This window comes from Symphalangus syndactylus, chromosome 11 (assembly GCF_028878055.3).
Source record: "Symphalangus syndactylus isolate Jambi chromosome 11, NHGRI_mSymSyn1-v2.1_pri, whole genome shotgun sequence".
NCBI lineage: Eukaryota > Metazoa > Chordata > Mammalia > Primates > Hylobatidae > Symphalangus > Symphalangus syndactylus.
Genome location: NC_072433.2, coordinates 81,719,120 through 81,742,537, shown reverse-complemented (window position 1 = coordinate 81,742,537; position 23,418 = coordinate 81,719,120). Strand labels below are relative to the sequence as shown.

The 23,418-nt window shown below is 37.4% G+C and overlaps 1 protein-coding gene across 1 annotated transcript in view; it reads left to right on the top strand.

Moving 5' to 3' along the window:
- The window catches only part of KIAA0825 (KIAA0825 ortholog), a 474,586-nt gene that overhangs the window by 188,212 nt on the left and 262,956 nt on the right, over positions 1 to 23,418 (top strand). Inside the window, exons 15-16 of the mRNA XM_055233339.2 lie at positions 14,837 to 14,851; positions 16,971 to 17,135. Coding sequence (XP_055089314.1) covers positions 14,837 to 14,851; positions 16,971 to 17,135 — 180 coding nt within the window. The remainder of the gene's footprint in view (positions 1 to 14,836; positions 14,852 to 16,970; positions 17,136 to 23,418) is intronic.

Here is a 23,418-nt window from a genome sequence, read left to right as displayed (position 1 = left end):
GCAGGGAAGAAACTCTCAACTACAAATGATCACAGAAGATTTTTAAATTGTGAGACACCATTTTGAATTATTGACTTTTGACACCCAAGGCAATTGTTCTGGTAATTATCTTGCTGAGACCACATGGCCTTACAGGTTTCTTACATGTGTCATCAAAGGAACAAATATTTGGCAATTTCCCAATTGTTAGCAGGTAACCTTTCCTGCTAGTGACATTTGAATGAAGTGTGACTAACATTCTTTCCTTTGCCTATTGCCGCAAGAATAATTGCCAGTAAAACTTCTTGACTTCTGATAATATTAATTTGTAATATAATAACAACAGCAAACTAGTAAATGCATACTATTTAACATGTTCCAGACATTGTTTCTAAGTAGTTTAAATGTGTTTACTTATTGAAACCTCATAACAGCTCTGTGTGGTATGATTGTCATTTCCCTTTTAGAGATGAGGAAACTGAAACACAGAGAAATCCAAGTTGCACAACTAGTAAATGGCAAAGAAGGATTCGATCCAGGCAGCTGGCTTCCAAATTCTGTTTCCATTCACACAGCACATGTTCCAAGCAGAGCCACAGAACATTTACCAAATAGCAATATTGCACAATTCATGGGAACTATCAGAAACTAAGTAGTAGATAATTTTCATAGTAACTTTTGTACTTTTTAACCTCATGACAAAGTACCTAAAGATAACAAAGAAAAATATCTAGAGAAAATTCTGACTAAAAGGCTACTACCACTAGCAAGTAACTGTTGCCTTAAAATGAATGAATCGCTGGGCGCGGTGGCTCACGCCTGTAATCCCAGCACTTTGGGAGGCTGAGGCCGGATGATCACGAGGTCGGGAGATCGAGACCATCCTGGCTAACATGGTGAAACCCCGTCTCTTCTAAAAATATAAAAAATTAGCTGGGTGTGGTGGCGGGCGCGGTGGCGGGAGCCTGTAGTCCTAGCTACTTGGGAGGCTGAGGCAGGATGTGAACACGGGAGGCGGAGCTTGCAGTGAACCGATATTGCGCCACTGCACTCCAGCCTGGGCTACAGAGCAAGACTCCATCTCAAAAAAATAAAATAAAATAAAATAAAATAAAATAAAATAAAATAAAAACTCAAAATTATCTTACCATATAGTTAATATTTTCTTGGTCTTTCAGGTAATATAAGGCATTTTATGGCAGAAGCTTGGTGTTTTATTGTGCATGGTATGTGGGTTTGTGTGTGTATTTTGCTGTTATTGTTTTTTTTTAGTTCTTTATTATTAGAAATGGGGTCTTGCTACGTTGCCCAGGCTGGTCTCAAACTCCTGGCCTCAAGCAATGCTCCCACCTTTGCTTCCCAAAGTGCTGGGATTACAGATGCCCAGCCATGTGTTTTGTTTTATAAGTGAGACCAAAGTGCAATTTAATAACTGCCTTGATGGAGGTGACCTAAAATAACCCATGGTTAGCCAACATAACAATGATGTCATAGGCTGCTTTTGCTAGTAATGATGTCTGCGCTACAGGACTCTGACTTGTTCTATTTTTTTTTTTTGTCACTTTCTTTACTAAGAACCATATTTGTGTGTCACCATATGGGATCCTATCCAAATATCCTATCCAAGAATGCTGATGAACTAGTTTAGAGGTATCAGTGGGCTCCATAAAATTATTAGTCCCAGAAAGAGTTACCATTTAGATTCTTTTGAGACTTCATGAGGGTGAGGTGGGGGTGGTGCTTCTAGGGGAGGTAATGGGATATGGATTATGTAAAATAAGGCTTCTTGTCTTTAAGTGCAAACATATTACCTGGGGATCTGGTTAAAACTGCAGATTCTGATTCAGTACGTCATGGGTGGGGCCTGAGATTATGTGTTTCTCTAACAAACTCCCAGGTGATGCTGCTCCCGCTGCTGCTGGTTCCCGGGCAACTTTCTCTGTAGCAGGGATATCAAACAAGGTATCTGCTGCTATAGAAGGCAAAAGAATTTGAGTATGTGGCTTGTCCTCGTAACATATTGTAGGGTTATAAAAAGACAATTTACTTAAGAATTATTATGAACCATTTTATCAGGACATTCACAGTGGTCAGCAAGCATAATCTTATTCACATACAGAACTGATTATGTTACTCCCTTGCTAAAAACTGATAGGGGCTACCCAAAGTTTTTAGAGTAAGAACCCTAATCCTTGCAACACCAACAATCCCCTGCATGCTCTAGATGTGGCCAACTTGTCCAGCTCATCTCATCCTACTCACCCCAGCATAGTATGCTCCAACCCAGGGTAATGAATTCTCTGGTTTAGGTTGTGCATCATAGATTTGTATATTTATAATAGCAATCTCCCTGCAGAAGTCACTTGAAGAAAGGGGCAGCTGCTCTAATACCAGTGCCTTTTCAATTGTCCCATATGCCAAGTTCTTTCCTGTTACAGAGCCTTTGAATTGTTTTTATTTTTATTTTTCTGCCTAGACCGTTTCTTGTCTCTAGTTACCTGGCATCTGTGAGTCACCTTTTAGCATAAATGTTACTTCCTAGGAAGTCATCCCTGATCATCCTGGCTGGGTGAGGTCCCACTGTACTTCTTTTTGTCACAGTTTTAAGTGAAATGTTAATTGACGTAATTGATATTTAATGTCTACTTCAGCCACTATGAGTTTTAGGAGGGCAGGGATAGTTCACGATTTTATCCCCAGTGCCTGGCCTGGTTCATGACACATTAGACTGGTACTGACAGCATAGAACATGCTTTAAAAAAGTATTTGTTGAATGATTGCAGGCCTATTCATTTTCCATGACAATTCTGTTTTATTCATTGATCTCTCTAAACTCTCATTTTCTCATTTCTAAATGGGGTACTAATATTGACCTTATTAATTCATTTTGAGCTTTAAAGGGTAAATAAACATAAAGTACTCAGTGCATTGCCTGGAACATAGTGGGTACTTATGTTAGATTCTCTTCATTTCTTTTATACTGAATGCCTGGAAAATATGTCTGATGCATTTTTTTATCCTCTGATTACTCCTATGCTCTCTATGCAATGGTCTCCTCATGTACTTCTCAGTAACCCTCCTCTTCCACGTAAGCATACATTTAAAGTGTCTCCTGGGAGACGAGGTTCTCACTTTTGGACATCTTTGTGCCTGAGAAGGTGTTGTCCTAGCAGCTGTCATGTATTTGAAGATGAGAGGTAGACCAAGTAAATATTCTCAAGTTCTATATATTTAGGACTCCTTGAGAATCTTGCATATAGCTTGGGAGATTGGCAGTTTGAATTTTGCTATGATGTTTCACCTGCATTGAATCAAATCTAATCTGGCTTGGCAGTGACTGAAATATTTTATATTCTATCTGTTCATGGAACTTAGAAAATGTCTAATATGACTGTAGAAACATACATCTTCCTTAGTAGTTAATGTGCTTCTAGTATTAGTATGTAAAATGATTGGGCATTATATTACAAGTAATACTATTATGATGAATTTCTGCAGCATCTTTTCTCAAGCAACTCAAATAATTTAACATATTATTTCATTTATGACCTGGGATTATTAGGATCATTTTGCAAATGAGAAAAATTAGATACAGAAAAATTGAGTAAATTGCCCACTTGATGTTTTAAGTGGTCCTTGCTAGAAGAGCCATTATTTCTTGAAAGCCTATTGTTTTTAAATGAATTCTAAAATAAAAACATGAGACTTGGTGAGGATGATTTTTTTGAAATAAGAAGTAATATTCTTCTCAGTTAATTTCTGAAAATGTTTTGTTACTTGATTTTATGAGTAAATTCTCCATTCAACTAATATTTAGTGAGCATCAAGTATGTACCAGGCACTGTTTTAGACCGCAAATAAAATGGTAAACATGCCATGCCAAATTGCCTTAATACATTCAGAGCACCAGATCACCTGGATCAGCAGGCTGAACTGTCTACCCTTTCTGTACAGAGATTCTGGTGCAAGGGGACCCTCTCTACTATACACCCAGGCAGATCTCCAGGCTTTCAGAGTACTTCTTGCTTGGTCCAGCAGCATGAGTTGCCCCACCACTCCTGTGCAGAGATCTTGCTGCAGGGGGTCCTCTCTGCTCCATGTGCAGGCAGGTCTCCAGGCTTTCAGAGCACCACTCATCTGGATCAACCAGCCTGACTTACCACCCCTCCTGTGCAGATTCTGGTGCAAGGAAGCCTTTCTGCTTCACGCCCAGGCAGAGCTCCAGGCATTTGGAGCACCCAGTCTCCTAGATTACAAGTTTAGGCCATCCCCATACCTGTGTAGAGAACTTGGACTTGAGGTGGTTTCCCAGCTCCAAGCCGAGGGACACTTCTGGGCGCTTGGGGGCTGCTTCATTGGATTTTCCCTTGGCACTGATGCCTGTGCCTGACATTGGGGAACCTGTAGGTGGACCTGCCTGGTCTGGCTCCACGTTTTGTGGCCCCTGCCACCCCCCAGGGCTGAGTAGGGAGCTCAGACCACTGTATATCTCACGAATCAACCCATTGCCTGAGGTAACAGAGAGCCTCTGCTAGTAAACAAGGATCAACTATATACCCAGCCACATTGACCACAGACAGTTTTTGCCTGTAAGTGCCATCTAAGGGCTTGTAGGTTGAATTCCACAGCCCAATATAAAACCTGCCAAAAGAAGTGCATATGTCTATAGAAGCAAAGCCAAAAGACCCTACCCAGCATTCACTACAGTCACACCCCCAAGAAACAGGGGAAAAGGGAAAGGGAAAGAAAAAAAAACATTCTAGGAAAGAAAGAAAAAGCAAACATACTACCTGCATGAAAATAACTACAAAAATTAGAAATGCCAAAATCTCCAGATGAGAAGGAAACAGCACAAGATTTTGGCACAATGAAAAATCTAAATATAGTGACACCACCAAAGGATTGTACCAGCTCTCCAGCAATGGTCTGTGGCCAAAATGAAACTCAGAAAGGACCGAAGAAAGAATTGAAAGCATGGATTGCAAGGACACTCAATGAGATCCAAGACAAGGTTGAAAATGAACACAAAGAAACTTCTAAAGCAATCCAGGAAATTAAGAAAGAACTAAATATCTTAAAAATGAATAAATCAGAGCCTCTGGAATCGAAAATCTCATTTAAGGAATTTCAAAGTAAAACTGAAAGCTTTATCAATAGACTAGACCAATTAGAAGAAAAAAATCTCAAAGTTTGAAGACTGGTCTTTTGAACTCACTCAGACAAAAATAAAGAAAAAATAATTTTAGAAAATAAAATCATTAAGAAATATGGTACTATGTAAAGTGACCAAGTCCATTAATTATTGGCATCCTGAGAGAGATGGAGAAAAAGTAAACAACCTGGAAAATATACTTGAGGGAATAATTCAAGATCACCTGCAAAATACTATTCAAAATGAACATCACTAAGTAATATGGTCACGAGACTATCCAAGATCAAGGCTAAAGAAAAAAAAGATCTTAAATGCAGCTAGAAAAAATGGCCAGATCACGTACAAAGGGAAGCCCATCAGGCTAGTAGCAGACTTCTCAGCAGAAACCTTGTGAGTCAGTAGAGATTGGGGTCCTATTTTCAGCATTCTTAAAGAAAAGAAATTCCAACCAAGAATTTCATATCCCACCAAACTAAGCTTCATAAACAAAGAAGAAATAAAATCTTTCCCAGACAAGCAAGCACTAAGGGAATTTATTACCACCAGAGCAGCCTCACAAGAGATTCTTACAGGAGTTCTAAATATGGAAACAAAATAAAGATACCTGTTCCCAGAAAAACACACAAATACACAGGCCACAGAAAATGCAACCACACAATAGAAACTACAAAACAACCAGCAAACAATTTCATGATAGGATCAAAACCTCACATGTCAATATTAACCTTGAATGTAAATGGCCTTAATGCCCCCACTTAAAATGCACAGAGTGACAAGTTGAATTAAAACACACACACACACACACACACACACACACAAAACAAGATCTTATCCTCTGCTGTCTCCAAGAGACCCATCTCACATGTAATGACACCCATAGGCTCAAAGTAAAATGTTCGAGAAAGATACAGCTTGCACACAGAAAACAAATGAGAGAAGGGATCACTATTTTAATATCAGATAAGATAGACTCTAAATCAACAACAGCAAAAAAGAAAGAAGGGCGTTACATAATGACAAAGAGTTCAATTGAACAAGCACACTTAACTATTCTAACTATATACACACCCAACATTGGAGCACCCAGGTTCTAAAACAAGATATAGGTCATATCTAGACCTATGTTTCATATCTAGACCTATGAAAAGGTTTAGACAGCCACAAAAAAATAGTGGGGGAGTTCAACACCCCACTGACAGCATGAGACATATCATCAAGGCAGAAAATTAAAAGTTGGAAAAAAAATACTTATACCATTTAAAAATTGCCTTTATTAAGCTTATATTCTGGGTGATTGATTGCTGAGGGCAAGGTGGAAAGGACAAACCTTATAAAAAGTAGATAAGTTCAGCTACTAAGTACCATAAAGTACTTTTTATTCTTTTTTTGAGACAGGGTCTTGCGCTCTCACCCAGGCTGGAATGTAGTGGTGCAATCATGGCTCACTGCAACCTCAAACTCTTGGGCTCAAGTAATCCTTGCACATCAGCCTCCAAAGTAGCTAGGACTACAGGTGTGCACCATCTCACATGGCTATTTTTAGAAAATTTTTGGTAGAGATGGGATCTTACTATGTTGCCCAGGCTGGTCTTGAACTCCTGGCCTAGAACAATCCTCCCTACTCGACCTCCCAAAGTCCTGTGATTACAGGCATGAGCCACCATGCCTAGCATGCTTTTCTAAAACAGTGTGACTAATAGAGATTGACAAATTGAGTCATAAAAAGACTGTTATGAAAAGCTGACACCTACTTATACTTACATATGGTTTCAGAGTAGATGGAAAATGTCCTTATTTAGTATTAGCTATTTGGAACATATGTACACTCTTCCAATATGCATGAACAGGGGCTGGCAAATTTTTTTTATATACAAGACCAGATAAAAAATATTTTAGGCTTTGTATACCATACAGTCTTCATCACAATTATTGAACTGAGGGAAGAAAAAGTAGTATCTTTTCTTCACCGATTGCAAGGTTCTTGGCTGACACTACATAACAAACGACAGATTAACAAGAGAACAGCATAAACATGTATTTAAGATTTCTTTTTACTATTCCTACCATTTTATTTGATACATGATATTTTACATATTTATGGGGTACATGTGAGTATTTGTTAATGCATAGAATGTGTAATGATCAAGTCAGGGAATTTGGGGTGTCCATCGCCTTGAGTATTTACCATTTCATTTATAACATTTCTATGTGTTGGGAACATTTCCAGTCTTCTAACTACTTTGAAATATACGATATTGGCCAGGCGCAGTGGCTCAAGCCTGTAATCCTAGCACTTTGGGAGGCCGAGGTGGGTGGATCACGAGGTCAGGAGTTCGAGACCATCCTGGCCAACATAGCAAAACCCTGTCTCTACTAAAAATACAAAAAAAAAAAAAAATAGCAGGGCATGGTGGCAGGCGCCTGTAGTCCCAGCTACTCGGGAGGCTGAGGCAGGAGAATGGCGTGAACCCAGGAGGCGGAGCTTGCAGTGAGCCGAGATGGTGCCACTGCACTCCAGCCTGGGGGACAGAGCCAGACTCTGACTCAAAAAAAAAAAAAAAAAAAAAAATACGATATTGTTGCTAACTATAGTCACCCTACTCTGTTGCTGAACGCAATAACTTATTTCTTCTAACTGTATGTTTGTAGCCAGTAACTAAACTTTCTTCAGTACCCTCTGACCCACACACTATTCCAAGCCTCTGGTTTCTATCAGTTTATTCTTTACCTCCAATAGATCAAGTTTTATAGCCTCCACATATGAGTGACAGCATATGGTATTTGTCTTCCTGTGCCTAACTTATTTCATGTAAAATAATGACCAGTTCCATCCATGTTGCAGCAAATAACATGATTTTTATTATTTTTATGGCTCAATAGTATTCCATTTTGCATATATACTACGTTTTGTTTATCAATTCATTTTTTGATGGACACTTAGGTTGAATCCATGTCTTTGCTATTATAAATAGTGCTGCAATAAACTTGTAAATGCAGGTATCCCATTGATATACTGATTTCTTTTCCTTTGGATATATATCTAGTAGTGGGATTGCTGATTCAATGGTAGTTCTGGCCAGGCATGATGGATCATAACTATAATCCAAGCACTTAGGGGGGGTGAGGCAGGAGGATCACTTGAGACCAGGAATTCAAGACCATCCTGGGCAACATAGCAAGACCTTCTCTCTATAATAATAATAATAATAATAATAATAATAATAATAAAATTATCCAGGCATAGTGGCATGAGCCTGTAGTCCCAGCTATTTGGAAGGCTGAGTTGGGAGGATCACTTGAGCCCAGCAGGTCAAAGCTTTAGGGAGCCATTTCTCAAAAGAAGACATACAGATGATCAACATATGAAAAATGTTCAGCATCACTAATTATCAGAGAAATGCAAATCAGGCCATGAGATATCATCTTACCCCTGTTAGAATGGCTATTATTAAAAAGACAAAAAAATAACAAATGCTGTGAGGATCTGGAGAAAAGGGAACACTTATACACTGTTGGTGGGAATGTAAAGTAGTACATACCACTATGTAAAACAATATGGAGATTTCTCAAAAAACTAAAAATAGAACGACCATAAGGGTTTTGTTTTGGTTTTGTTTTGTTTTGTTTTGTTTTTTTGAGATGGGGTCTCACTCTGTTGCCTAGGCTAGAGTGCAATGGTGAGGTCCTGCTGTGTTGCCCAGTCTGGTCTTGAATGCCTGGCTGCAAGTGATCCTCCTACTTTGCCTTCCAAAGCTTTGGCACTATAGGCATGAGCTTCCAGGCCTGGCCTGTTGAGAGTTTTTATCACAAAGGGACACTGAATTTTCTAATCCCTTTTCTTTGTCTATTGAGGTAATCATATGTTTTTCTTCTTCATTCTGCTGATGTGATGTATCACGTTTATTGATTTATGTATGCTAAACCATCCTTGCATCCCTGGGATAAATCCCACTTGATGAAGATGTATTTTTTTTTTGATGTGCTGTTGGATTTGGTTTGTTAGCATTTTATTGACAATTTTTGCATTTATGTTCATTAGGGATATTGGTCTGTAGTTTTCTTTTTTTGTTGTGTTCCTGTCTGGTTTTGGTATCAGGGTAATGCTGGCCTCAGAATGAGTTAAGAAACATTCCCTTCTTTTTACTTTTTTAGAATAGTTTGCGGAGAACTGGTGTTCTCTGAAAGTTTGGCAGAATTTGGCAGTGAAACCCTCTGGTCTTGTACTTTTCTTTGTTGGGAGACTTCACATTCCTCCTTTCATCTCTTTACTTGTTATTGGTCTGTCCAGGTTTTCTGTTTCTTCCTGAATTAATCTTGGTACGTTATATGTGTCCAGGAATTTATCCATTTCCTCCGGATCTTCCAATTTGTTGCTGTATAGCTATTCATAATAATCTCTGACGATCTTTTTTATCTTTCTGTGGTATCAGTTGTAATGTCTTCTTTTTCGTTTCTGATTTTGTTCATTTGGATCTTTTCTCTTTCTTGGTTTATTATATTTTCAAAAATAACTTCTTCATTTATCATTTGTATTTTTAAAGTCTCTTTTTCATTTTATTCTGCTCTGGTCTTTATGATTTCTTTCCTTCAGCTAATTTTGGGTTACGTGTGTTCTTGTTTTTCCAATTCCTGGAGGTGCATCATTCAATTGTTTATTTGAAATATTTCTGCTTTTTTCATGTAAGCACTTATTGCTATAAACTTCCATCTTAACACTGCTTTTGTTGTATCTTTTAGGTTTTATTGTGTTTAAATGTTCATTTGTTTTAGGAATTTTTAAAAATTTTCTCTTTAATTTATTTCTTGACCCAGTGGTCATTCAGAAGCATGATGTTTTGTACAGTTTCCAAAAGTTTCTTTTGTTATTGGTTTCTAGTTTTATTCCTTTGTTATGATTTTCATTTTTAAAAGTTTGTTGAGACCTGTTTTGTCTTCTAACATATGGTCTATCCTGGAGAATGTTCCCTGTGCTGATGAGAAGAATGTGTATATTTAATATAAGTTTTATATGACACAAGAGCCTTCCAAAATGAAGACTCAGTAACACAGAAAAAAACTGTATTTTTTATGGACAGTTATACAGAAGTATTATTGGACACAGGAAGTATGATCTAATGGCAATAAACTGGGGGAAACTTAGTAAGGCCTGTTTGCTCAGGATCATTATCTGTGTAAAAAAAGTTATATTAATTGAAAGTTTTGTAAATAAATGATAGGTCTTTATATTTACATATATTATTAGCCTTTTATACAACAAAGTGCAATGTTATTAAACTAATTTTCCAATTAGATTTTAATTTTATTTTAGTTACTTTTCACAGTGAACTAGGCTGTGACATCCAAATTTAGTGTTTCCTTGAAATAATTTTCTTGTGATACTTCATGTCCTTTTAATTTATTGGCCTGGTGTTTTAAGTTTTGAATCCTTATTTTACATGGTGTAGTTTCTATTTTTATACTTTCTCTCTAATACCCGGATTGAAAATGAGTCTTTCAGCCTCCTCCCTTTGGTGAGGGATGCTCATTAGTGCCTGGTTAATTCTGAGTCCCTGAGCTCATGGCACACTCTTCTACAACATTGTTGCCAAAACCTCTTTAGTGTCTCAGCAGGAGCTTTTCATTAACAACATTCTTGTAGAAAGTAGAAAGTAAAAATTAAGCAGGCTGGGAAAGCCAAGTGCTAGTGTACCATGTATGTGTAAATCTTTGGTACCAATAAATACAGTCTCCTGGTGGGTTGGTGGTTGAGTTTCTTGCCTGAAACCACCCTTCTTTTGAAGCACTAACAAGTTGAAGTGCTTGAAAGGAGTTTAAAATAATGCATGCAGCGAAAAGAGCCCTTCAGTGTTACTGAGAAGACATTTGTTTATATAATCTATAAAACATTTGATAAAGAAGGCAAATGAAATTCAAAGTAGCATCTTTACTACTAGGATTTTTACTGGTAAAATCTGGATCAGAGAATATGTGACCTTAAATATGTGGCTTGCCAATACTGCTTTCCAGAATTAAGCTTATCCCTCCATCCCTCCAACCCCTCAACTCCCCACTTAATCACTCAGTAAACGACCGAAAGAGCTGAAAACTACAGGACTTCCTTGCAGTGGCAGAGCTTACCCTAATAGACCTTAACAGAGAGGAGATCAGGCCAGAATGCAACCCTTTGCAGTTAGGCAAACCCCAAAAGAGAAGAGCCCACTGGGCTAAGACAGCCATACCAACTTCCTTTCCCCAGACTCAACACTCAGATGAGTCACTCGTCTTTTGTTAGTGCTGGGAAAATGAGAAGTGGGGTGAGAATAGAAGTGTGACTCATATTAATGGGAAGAACATACAAGAGTCCAGGTGTGGCTTAGATGTTGCTCTAATGGGAAAACACGTCTTAGGTAAAATTATTGATTGAGGGAGGCAAAGTGGATGACATTTGTTTGAACAATGGATACTTTAGACAGATCTAGAACTCACTGACATTCATCTCTTTCACTACTGAAAACTCCATAAAGACACACTGGGAGAATTTTATATTAGAAAAACAAAACAAGTGTCTGGTCCAGAAGGCAGAGGGAAAGAAAAACGAGAGTTAGACCTATATTTTGTGGAAAGGGTAAGGGACTATAGGGAAGAAAAACTAATACCTTTCCTCACCCATTGCAAGGTTCATGGCTGAAGCACCTATAATAAAAGACATTAACAAGAAAAAAGCATACTAATGTATTTAATATCAATTTTACATGACATGGGAGCCTTCAGACAGGAAGACCTGAAGACACAGGGAAACGTTTCTATTTTATATTTAGGTGTGATGAACAATGGACAGTGGGGCAGAAGTATAATTGGACAAAGGGAGTATAATTTCATGGCCATAAACTGGGGGGAATTTAGCAAGATCTGATTACTCACATTCTTCTCTGTGTCCCTGTGTTTTCAGAGAGGAGGACATTTCTTTCTTCCAGCTATACAGAGGGCACCTCTGGAATGAGGGTCTTATGACCTACTTTAGAGGAAAGTCAGAATTCCGTGAAGGCCTGCTTCAGGGTAAAAGGGCAGTAGTAGGTCAAAGAGACCTTCCTGCTTCTGCTATTTTCTCAAATGCCAAGGTGCCATATTTTGGGGTAGTGCATCCTAAACCAGATCAGGACTAACTTAAAGAGCAGGTTAAAAGAATTAAACTATAGCTGAGTCATCTTGAAAGGAATAGGGGAATATCACAATGAAGGAGAGCACAAGAAGAATATCCCAATAGTGTAAGAAATTCAAAACCTAAGGAAAAGCAATGTTTATGGATGAGCACCACCTGGCAAAGGTGTTGACTTTCACTAGGTTTCCAGGGCACAGACCTTAGAAACATCTGGAATCTGCTAAGGATTACTGTCCAGCCAAGCCTTATTAGATGATGAATGAGGCCTGAAGTAGAAATTATCTTGGAATATTGGGAAACCATAGAAAATTATAAGTCTGGATATGTAAGGCATTATGGAGGACTTTAAAAGGCAGCTAGAGGAGTTTAGATTGATATATATTCTAGGAAGTATTTTGATTAAAACAAGAGGAAAATAAAACCTAAACTATATTAATAGTGTTAGAATCAAAGAAGAAGGGACACATTGGGGGAAAAAATGAACATTCAATTCATTTTGAAAAGGGGAATCAGGGTAGAGATATTTATTTTATTACATCTAACAATTCAGAGAAGGAATGAATACTGCTAAGGCATTGAGCCTGGAGATAAGCATGTGATGGTGATCTAGACAGAACTAGGGAACACAGCAATGAGCATAAAAGAGAAAGATCAGAGCCAGAGATGGATAATTTGGAAAGTTCTGCATAAAAAGAATCTTTCAAGTCAAAGGAAAACAGAATTGCTAAGCCAGGTAAAAAGCAGTGTGGGTGGAAGAAGGCTAAGGCCACTGTTCTGGGGGAGCCCTCATGAACCAAATGCCCCTTCCTGCCACCTGTTTTTGTAAATACAGTTTTAGTCCAACATAGCCTTGATCCTTCATTTACATATTGTTTATAGTTGCTTTTGTGCTCTAAGAGAAGAGTTGAGTAGTTGAGACAGAGACCAAATGGCTTGCAAAACATAAAGTGTCTGGCCCTTTATAGAAAAAATTTGCCAACCCCAGATAAAAGGGAAGAGCTACCAGAAAAGATATGCCAAAAAGGAACTCTGAACCCAAGAAAGCATAGCTGCAAGGAAGTCAAGAGAGACGAGGATTTCAAAGGAGTAGGTGAAAAAAAAGGATACAGTGGATGTGAGGAGGATGAGGCTTAGAGAAAAAAATCTTTGAACTTTATGACTAGCAGGTAATTATGTGTCATTCAGAAATATCAATTTCTAGATGGACCAAAACCTATCACAAAATACTCAAGAGATGTATTTCTTTCTCCCTTCCTTCCTTCTTTTCTTCCTTCCTTAGCATTAAAACATTGTTTTAGTATTAAAACAATCTATTTTTTCTGCCTTGCTTCCTTCTTTTCTTCCCTCTTTAATATTAAAACATTTCTTCCTTCTTTAGTACAAAAGTTCCTTCTTTTATTCCTTCTTCAATATTAAACATGTAGCACTGATGCAGGTGCTGTTGGAATATACCTAAAGATAAGATGTGCATCCGTAGAAAGTCATATAGTAAAATAGTACTGGAGATGTAACAAGACAATATATGTGAAAATGTAGAATGCTATATGAAATTAAAGAATTTTGCATTAAGGCAATACATTACCACATACCATATACATAGTTTGGACTGAGTGCTTTGCATTCAATGGTTATTGTCAGTAAAATGTCAAAGCAGGCTTTGAGAAATTTGGGATTTTAGTGTAATTCACACAGCACAAATTCTTACTATTTTTGTGACCTTGGGACAAGTTATTTAATTTCTCTTCATTTTACTTTGTTCATCTGTAAAACTGGGAAAATCAGCACCCATTCCATAGAACTATTCCTCATATCCACCCTGGCATGTGCATTTCCATTGCATGATTTGCAGGGCTGTATATTATTCATGCTCTGTTGATTGTCTAGCTTCATCTCCCATCTTCCTCACGGCAGTCTCACTTCAGCCACATCACACTGCCGGCAACTGCTTGTCTTCTCAATATTTCACCAATTCTTCTGTCTTCCTGGAAAGTACCCCCCCACCCCTGATCTTGTCATGCTCATAAATTTCTACTCCTTCTTAAAGACTTGGCTGAGACATGATCTGCTTTGTGACTTGTCTGTGTTCCCTGAAAAAATTTAAAGCATCATCTTCTGCATTTACACAGTGCCTCATACTTAAATCACTTAGACTTAAGTTGATCAAATAATTTATCATCCTAACTGAGACACTTTTAAAAGTGAAAGAAGATGCTACTAGTAATTACACCAGGACAACAGACCTAAACCAGGACTTCCCCAGGCAAACTCAGATGCATGGTCACTCACCTTTTCCTTATGTTACGGCAATAATTATTTACTTGTCTGTCATCTCCTCCCTGCCAACAAAATATACACATATATACACAATCCTTGAGCCCCTGGAAGAGGATGGCCTCAGCATCTGGTACAATGACTGACACATAGGAAGCAGTTGATTAATCAATCAACTTATTGATTAAATCATTATGATTTTATTGGAGGAAAACCTTATAGCCTGATGAAATGGCATAGAAAAAGAAAAGGAGATAGGGGGGCACATTTACAAGCAAATAAACTCTCCTGGGTAGAACAGATGTTTGGGGGTTGGAACATAATTTGGGAGAAGATTGTGGAACTCTTGATCCTCAATCAGGATAAGGAATTTTTAACAGTGGAGGAAGAGGAAGATTAAAACAAGGAAGGACATGAGGATAATGGATAATTTTATGTAAGATGAATTGGAGGGAGTGGAAAGAAGAAGGAACTACAGAGACTATTTGGATAAAACATTAAATTATGAAAGCCTGGATTAGGAATATTTGCCATTTTATATTTTATCCTTGGGGAAATAGCCAAGACCGTTTAGACTATAAGTAACAGAAATCCAAATTAGCCTGGTTTAATCAAAGAGGGAAAATTGGCTGGGTGCGACACCTCAAGGCTGTAATTCCAGTACTTGGGAGGCTGAGGTAGAAGGATCACTTGAGGCCAGGAGTTTGAGACCAGACTGAGCAACAGAGCCAGACCCCATCTCTACAAAAAAGCAAAAAAGAATTAGCTGGGTGTGGTGATGCACATCTTAGACCTACTTGGGAGGCTGATGGTGGAGAATCACTTGAGTCCAGGAGTTTGGGGCTGCAATGAACTATAATCATGCCACTGAATTCCTGCCTGGGAGACATGAGTGAGACCCTATCTCAAAAGAAAATAAAAGGGGGTGGGAGGGCTGAATTTGTCAGCTCAGCAAGCATAAATATGTAGGCATTGCTGGATCCAGGTTCTCAAACAGTGTCATCTCATTAGGAATCTTCTCTCCTTTTCTTAATTCTGCTTCTTACTATATCAGATTCATTCTTAGTCAAGTTCTCCCCAAAATGGCTTTCAGCAACTTCCAGCCTACTTTCTAATGGGGTTAATAACCCCAGTAGAAAGAAAACACTGCTTTGTCAACAATTCTAGCAAAAATCCTAAAGAAGGTTCTCATTGGATACCTGACCATTCTTGAACCAGTCACTGTTGATGCAAGGGGTTATGGTCTGATTGGCCAGGCCTTGGTTATGTGCCCACTCCAGATGATAGTGTCAACTTCACCTGAACCAAATAATCGAAGTGTGGGGGCAGGGGTGGGGGAGGGTCGGGAGGATGGAGGGGTGAGGGACACAGATAGGAGCAGGGATATCTTGCTAAAGGAAAACTAACTTGTTTTGAAAATAAAGAAAATGAGTATTAGGAAGCAAAACCAATAATGTTCTCCACATAAAGTCTATGATGTTATTTCTTAGTTTGAAGAAAACAGTGAGCTCCTTTAGATCATCAAAATCAAATCACAGAAAAAAGTTTCAGGAGGAAAGATAAAAGTAATGATATTCCAAGTGAGCAAGAATAAAGAAATCTATTTATTCTGAAATACTTTAGATTACATTTATGCAAGATAGTTAAAATATAAGAGCTAAAATATTATTTGTTACCTTTAACCCAACAAATATGTTGTTTATTATAATAGTACACATCTCATGCTTATTATCCATAGAAAACAGAAATTATTATTTCACCTTTCTATCCAAACTATAAATGCAATAGTACAGAAACTTATGATTACTGATCTTTGAGAAGGCCGTTGTGGGGCCAAAGGAGGGTTGAAAAGGACAATTAAAGTGGCCCAATTTTTGTTGAATTCTTTATATAGTTTTATTGAGGAACCAATTGATAAAACTCTTCAGTCTGATATGACAAGGTCTGTGGATTTAAGAAACATTCATAAATTTGTTTGTAGAATTGATAGCATAATTCTGGAAAAACTATAAATGTGAATTTTCCCATGGTACAATGTTAGTATTCCTAATTGTCCAGATTAAAAAAAAATTTTTTTAGAATGAATGTCTATTGTTCTTAAATTAGAAAAAGAAACAAAAAAGTTTTCCTTAAGAGAAAGAAGAATTATGACATACAGGGAAACTAGCGTTGACCTTTGAAGTGGTGTCATTGTGGTCTTTCTCACAGGTTTTTTGGTTGTTGTTTTTGTTTGTTTTTTTTCCATAAATATCCATGAATATCTCAGAAACAACATTGGGTTGGATGGACCATTGTTTTGAAATAATCTGATAATTCTCTTATTATGTAAATATTATTAAAAACCATTTCCACAGCATTATGCTAGTGTACATAATAAGAGTTTAATCATATTCACTGATACCTTACTAAATCATTTTGATTCCTTTCAAGAACAAGTTTCTGACACAGAAAATAACCTGAACCAAGGACCCAGCTTGGTGGAAGCCATCTTTAAAATATTGTACCATTGCAGTTTTTCTCCACAAACATTTGCAAATGTTTTTGTGAGCTACATGGAAGAAGAGCAATTATGGGACTTTTTATGTAACATCCCAGGTATGAGACATTTACTGTTTGTAAAAGAAATGTTCTGTAGATACTTATATGTACATTTAAGGATGTTTAGAAGTTGTATTGATGCTGGTTTTGCTGAATCTGTTCGTAAAAGTTTACCTTACATTTTTTCAGTATAAAGCCTTCTGTTGAGAATCATTAATTATTAGTTCCTGTAAAATTTCATATACTTTGGGACAAGATGCAAGGGAGGTGGAAGGGAAAAGATTTTCTTTTTTTATTAATTAGGGAATGCTCTATCATAAAAATTTATTTTAATATTTATCACAGATTATGTTTTGCTATTGAGCATATAAGATATTAGTAAGATGTGAAAAGTATTTTGTGATTCTTGGATGCATTTATTCAGCAAATTAATGGACAATACTATTGGTCGATTTTCTTCAGATGTATAAGGCATTTATTATTATGACCATAGTGTGTCTCTCTACAAGGCAAGCATATCCTGTGATTCCTTTGGAGAGAATATATTTTTCCCATCTGTATTGTTCTTCTTCCTTCAGCTAGAGAGAATAATAAAGGCAGTGCAGGTTGTATATTTGAACAGGAGATTTTGATGGGTTGCCCCACCCTCTGGCAGGTGTAAAAATTCTCACATTGTCTTATCCTTAATATTTTGCCTTTAAATTTTCATATTTACTATCTTGGGAAAACAAAGGATGAAAACTTAGACAATGATTTTTATTATTATTCTGCTATTCAAATAGTGATTTTTATCACTTACATTTAGTTCTCAACCTATAAGCTTTCTTTTATCCTGCTTTGGAACTTGAATTTTCATAAAATATTTCCTAGGCTCCGTATAAAAGATCTAACTAGTTCATAATCATGGTTTCGCTCCTCCCAGACTGTTTGGCTATCCTCCAGATATTACTTGAATATCATTCTAGCTGTTTTAAAGTCATTATGTTTCATTTTCTCTTCTTCATTATCCCTATAAAATAGCAATAGATAACTTTATGTTATGATTTCCAAAATCCAAATCTGTCATTTAAAGTTTCTGTGATAATGATCTCCTTTTAAAATGTTATCTCCTAGTTGCCATGCATTCCCTTACTGCTTCTTGCTTCCCAAAGGAAGGGCATATTTCCAGGTAAAAAGGCTGAATTAGAAGCTTGTTGTGTTTCTGATGTAGTCTTTATTGAATTGAAAGAAAAACGACCTTGAAAGTTCTGCCACCCTCTGCTGATTTTAGTTGTTTCTGGGGAAGTAAGAGCTGGATTTTCTCACAAGATTATAAAGAATCAGTGATCCTCATGCTTCAACCACTATTTATCCTTCAACTATTAGGTTCTTGAACCATCTTTGACACTCAGCACAAAACTATACTGAAAATGACCTAGAAGATATAAATGGATTTCAGGTGCTGCTAGGGAAAATAAAACTGTTTCTTGCTCCTAATTTGACATCTCTCCATCTACATGTTGAGATGTAGACCCCCACGTGGTCAGACAAGTCTCTGGAAACGGACGTTGTACGTATTCATAGAGCCTGAATTATGTGCGAAAGCTCAAAGGGCCAGAACTTCAAATGGTTGAAACTCCCTTGCCCTTTATACAAGTTGTTGCTCCATGAACATTAAATATTCTCTGGAACCTGATACCTGCCGTGGTTATGAGGGTCTGAACTTTTTTCTCTCCCATTTAAGTCTTTGAAAAGATCTTTTTTTTTTTTCTGTTAGCAACCATGGTTATTTTAAAAACCCTAATAAGATAATACAAGGTACTAATTCATAACAAAATTAAGCCTCTTACTATGACTTTTGTTTAATTTGGAAACATAACATGTTTACAAGAAATACAGCTGAGACATGTAATCATAATTCCACAATATTTACATTTTATTACTAATAGATCTATGCTTCAGTATATATAATCAACCTACCCAGATTAACTAAAGTATGTTATTTTAAAACTTCACTGCTGTAGTTTCCTCCTGCTAAATCACTGTCTATGATTTCAGCATAGTTTACCCTTAAACATCACAGTCTTATCATTTTAGGGTAAAAGGACAAAGATGAAGTGGTCAGTATCTTCATCTTATTGTTGAGTAAACAAAAAGCAGAAATATAAAGAGAGTTGCCTAAGACTGTCCACCAATTAAGTTGGACAAGACTTAGCACAAGAAACCAGATCTCCTCTCTCCTAAGCCAGCAGTCCCCAACGTTTTTGGCACCAGGGACCAGTTTTGTGGAAGACAATTTTTCCACCAGGAGGGGGATGGTTTCAGGATGAAACTGTTCCACCTCAGATCATCAGGTATTGGTTAGATTCTCATAAGGAGCAAACAACCTAGATCCCTTGCATGCGCAGTTCACAGTAGGATTTGTGCTCCTATGAGAATCTAACGTGCTTCTGATTTGACAGGAGGGGAAGCTCAAGCAGTAATGCTCACCCACCTGCTGCTCACCTCCTGCTCTGCGACTCAGTTCCTAACAGGTCACGAACCAGTACTGGTCTGCAGTCTAGGGGTTGGGGACACTGTCCTAGGCCATGTTATTTCTCATTTTTTTCTATTAGACTAAATTTTTTGAGACACTACTTTTATGAACATATGAATTCAGTAATGAATTATACAATCTGATTTTATACTTAGAATTCCATCTAACACATAACTCTTTAGACTGGACATAAGCTAGGGAGGGATGACAAGAAGGAAAATACCCACTTAAGATTACTACAAAAGCTATAAGTACAAAAATAATTAAGTCAGTGACCTAATGTGGGTGTTTCTAAGGCCAGTGCACTCTGTAAGAAATAAATTTGCTAACAGTCATTGGACATCTATGTTTTCAAAGTAGATCAAGCATTATTCAGTTAAGACAAATGAAAATATCAAAGCATACATTACCTCAGCTGGTTTTTAAGACAGTGTCAGAACAGGCTTGTAAATGAGGCAAATACTGTCAAAAATGCCCGTCTAATATGATAGTAATATACCCAACAAGTATTGTTCACTTGGCTCCTCGATATGGCATTGGGCTTACTTTTGTTTTCTGAATCAGTTTTCTTAACTTTCTCACAACCTTTGGGAGGAAAGCTTTCAATAACCTAGCAAAAATTCCCAATTAAGGGTTGAGATTCAAAGTTTCCACTTTGGTTTTCTACTCCTCCTCAGCCTCATAAAGACCTTTAAGAAGTGTTGTTTAGAGAGCATATATGAGCTATATTGTCTTCTTGTTGCCAAAATTAATTTACAGTGCCTTACCTTCCTGTCAGACACAGTGATCATCTCTATTACCTACATAAATACCTGCAGCATAGTATAGGCAGATTTTAAATGTAAGCTTTCACATATTGAAAGGCTGTCTGTTCTATGTTGTAACTAACCATGTATTCTGAGCCTTTTGTCACCATTCAGTTTGTTCGCAATCCACCTTAAAAATGTTTTAAAATATTTTATTGATTGAATACAATAAAATTCACTCATTTCAAGTGAAGAGTTCAGTAAGTTTGACCAATGTATAAATCTGTGTGACAACCACAACGATAAAGATATGGAACATTTTATGTCATCTCCAAAGGTTCTTTCATTCCCCCTTTACCGTCCATTCTCCTTTCAACTCTCAGCCCCAGGAAGACACTGACCTGCTTTTCGTCGTGATAGTTTATTTTTGATATTCTAGAATTTCATATAAGTAGAAATCTATGTGTTCTTTTGTGTCTAGCTTCTTTTGCTCAGCTTAGTGTTTTTGAGAATTTTATATTATGCTTTATCATTAGTTTATTTCTGCCCATTGCTGAGCAGTATTTCACTGAGTAGTACTTTTTTTATCCACTGACCAGTTGGATGGACATTTTGATTATTTCTAGTTTTTGGCTACGATGAATAAAGCGGCTATGAATACTGGCGTATAAGTCTTTGTGTGACTACAGTCATCCCTCAGTATATGTGAGGAATTCATTCCAGGAACCATTCCCCTTATTAAAAAATCCATATACTCGGCCAAGCGTGGTGGCTCACGCCTGTAATCCCAGCACTTTGGGAGGCCAAAGTAGGCGGATCACCTGAGGTCGAGAGTTTGAGACCAGCTTGACCAACATGGAGAAACCCCGTTTCTACTAAAAATACAAAATTAGCTGGGCATGGTGGCATGTGCCTGTAATCCCGGCTACTCAGGAGGCTGAGGCAGGAGAATTGCTTGAACCCCGGAGGCGGAGGTTGCAGTGAGCCAAGACGCCATTGCACTCCAGCCTGGGCAATGAGCGAAACTTCGTCTCAAAAAAAAAAAAAAAAAAAAAATCCATGTACTCAACATATACTCAAGTCCTGCAGTCAGCTCCACAGAACCCATATATATGCAGGTTTTGCATCCTGCAAATATTGTATTTTCAATCCACATTTGATTGAAAAAAGTCTGCATGTAAGTCGACCTGTGCAGTTCAAACCCATGTTGTTCAAGGGTCAACTATGTATGTTTTCATTTCTCTTCAGTAAGTACTTAGAAGTGGAAATGCTAGGTGATATGATAAGTACATTTTTAACTTCATAAGAAACCACTGGCCAGGCGTGGTGGGTCACGCCTGTAATCCCAGCACTTTGGGAGGCCGAGGTGGGTGGATCACCAGGTCAGGAGATCGAGACCATCCTGGCCAACATGGTGAAACCCCATCTCTACTAAAAATACAAAAATTAGCTGGGTGTGGTGGCACGTGCCTGTAATCCCAGCTACTCGGAGCCTGAGGCATGAGAAGCACTTGAACTCAGGAGGTGGAGCTTGCAGTGAGCCGAGATCACACCACTGCATTCCAGCCTGGCGACGGAGTGAGACTCTGCTTCAAAAAAAAATAAAAAAACAAAGAAAGAAAAAAAGAAACTACTAAACTGTTTCACAAAGTAGTCATATCTTTTTACATTTTGGCCAATAACGTGTGAAAGTTTTGTTTGCTCCATATTCTTGCCAACACTTGAGATTGTCTTTTTGATTTTGGTTATTCTAAGGGGTAGGTAGTATTATCTCATGAAGCTTTAATTTACATTTCCTTCATGAATAATGACATTGAACACCTCTTCATGTTCTTAGTGACCATTTGAAAATATTCTTTTGTAAAATATCTATTCAAAACTTTTGTCCATTTATTAATTGGTTGTCTTACTGAGTTGTAAAGGGTTCTTTATATATATTGCACATAAATTCTTTGTTTTATACACATATTGATAAAATTTCCTCCCTGTCTATGGCTTACTTTTTCATTTTCTTAACAAGTTCTTTTGATAGTGTGAGGTTTATAATTCTGATGAGTCCAGTTTATCAGTTTTGGTTTTTTTTTTTTTTTGAGACAAAGTCTCACACTGTTGCCCAGGCTGGTGTGCAGTGGGGCAATCTCAGCTGGCTGCAGCCTCCACCTCCCAAGTTCAAGTGATTCTCCTGCCTCAGCCTCCCAAGTAGCTGGGACTACAGGCATGCGCCACCATGCCCGGATAATTTTTATATTTTTAGTAGAGGTGGGGTCTCACTGTGTTGGCCAGGCTGGTCTCGAACTCCTGAATTCATGATCCGCCTGCCTCAGCCTCCCAAAGTGCTGGGATTACAGGTGTGAGCCACCATGCCTGGCCTAGTTTATCAGTTTTTTAACCATAGTGCTTTCTGTGTCCTAAGAACAACTGGATTATCTACATTTTACTAATATTTCTCCCATTATTTCTTTTGGCAATTTTATAGTTTTAGTTACGTTTACTTCTATGATGGATTTTTGTGTATAGTGAGATAAGTGTTGAGGCTCTTATTTTTCCATGTGGCTGTATAATTTTACCAGAACCATTTTTTAAAAAGGCTATTCTTTATAAATTGAATTACTTCAATGCTTTTGTCAGAAATCAATTGACCAAGTGATCAAATAGATGCATCTATTTCTGGATTCTCTATTTTGATACTTGACACTATAGGTTTATATTATTACTTGCTTTCTATTTGTTGTTCTATCTAATCTTCATTTTCCCTCTATTTTGGCCCTCTTTTGGATTAGTTGAGTATTTGTCAGTATTCCATTTTACCTTTTCTAATGGCTTCTTTATTTACTGTAGTAATTGCTCCAGGGTTTACAATATGCATCTTTAACCCATCACAGTTTACTTTTTAATAACATTATACCACTTTGCATCTGATATAAGAACCTTATAATGCTATAATTCCATTTACTTCCTCCCTACCCTTTATTCTATTGTTGTCATACATTTTATTTCTACAAGTATTATAAACCCTACAATTTATTGTTTTATTTTTGCTCCAAATATTATATTTTAAAGAAATTAAAAATGGGAAAAA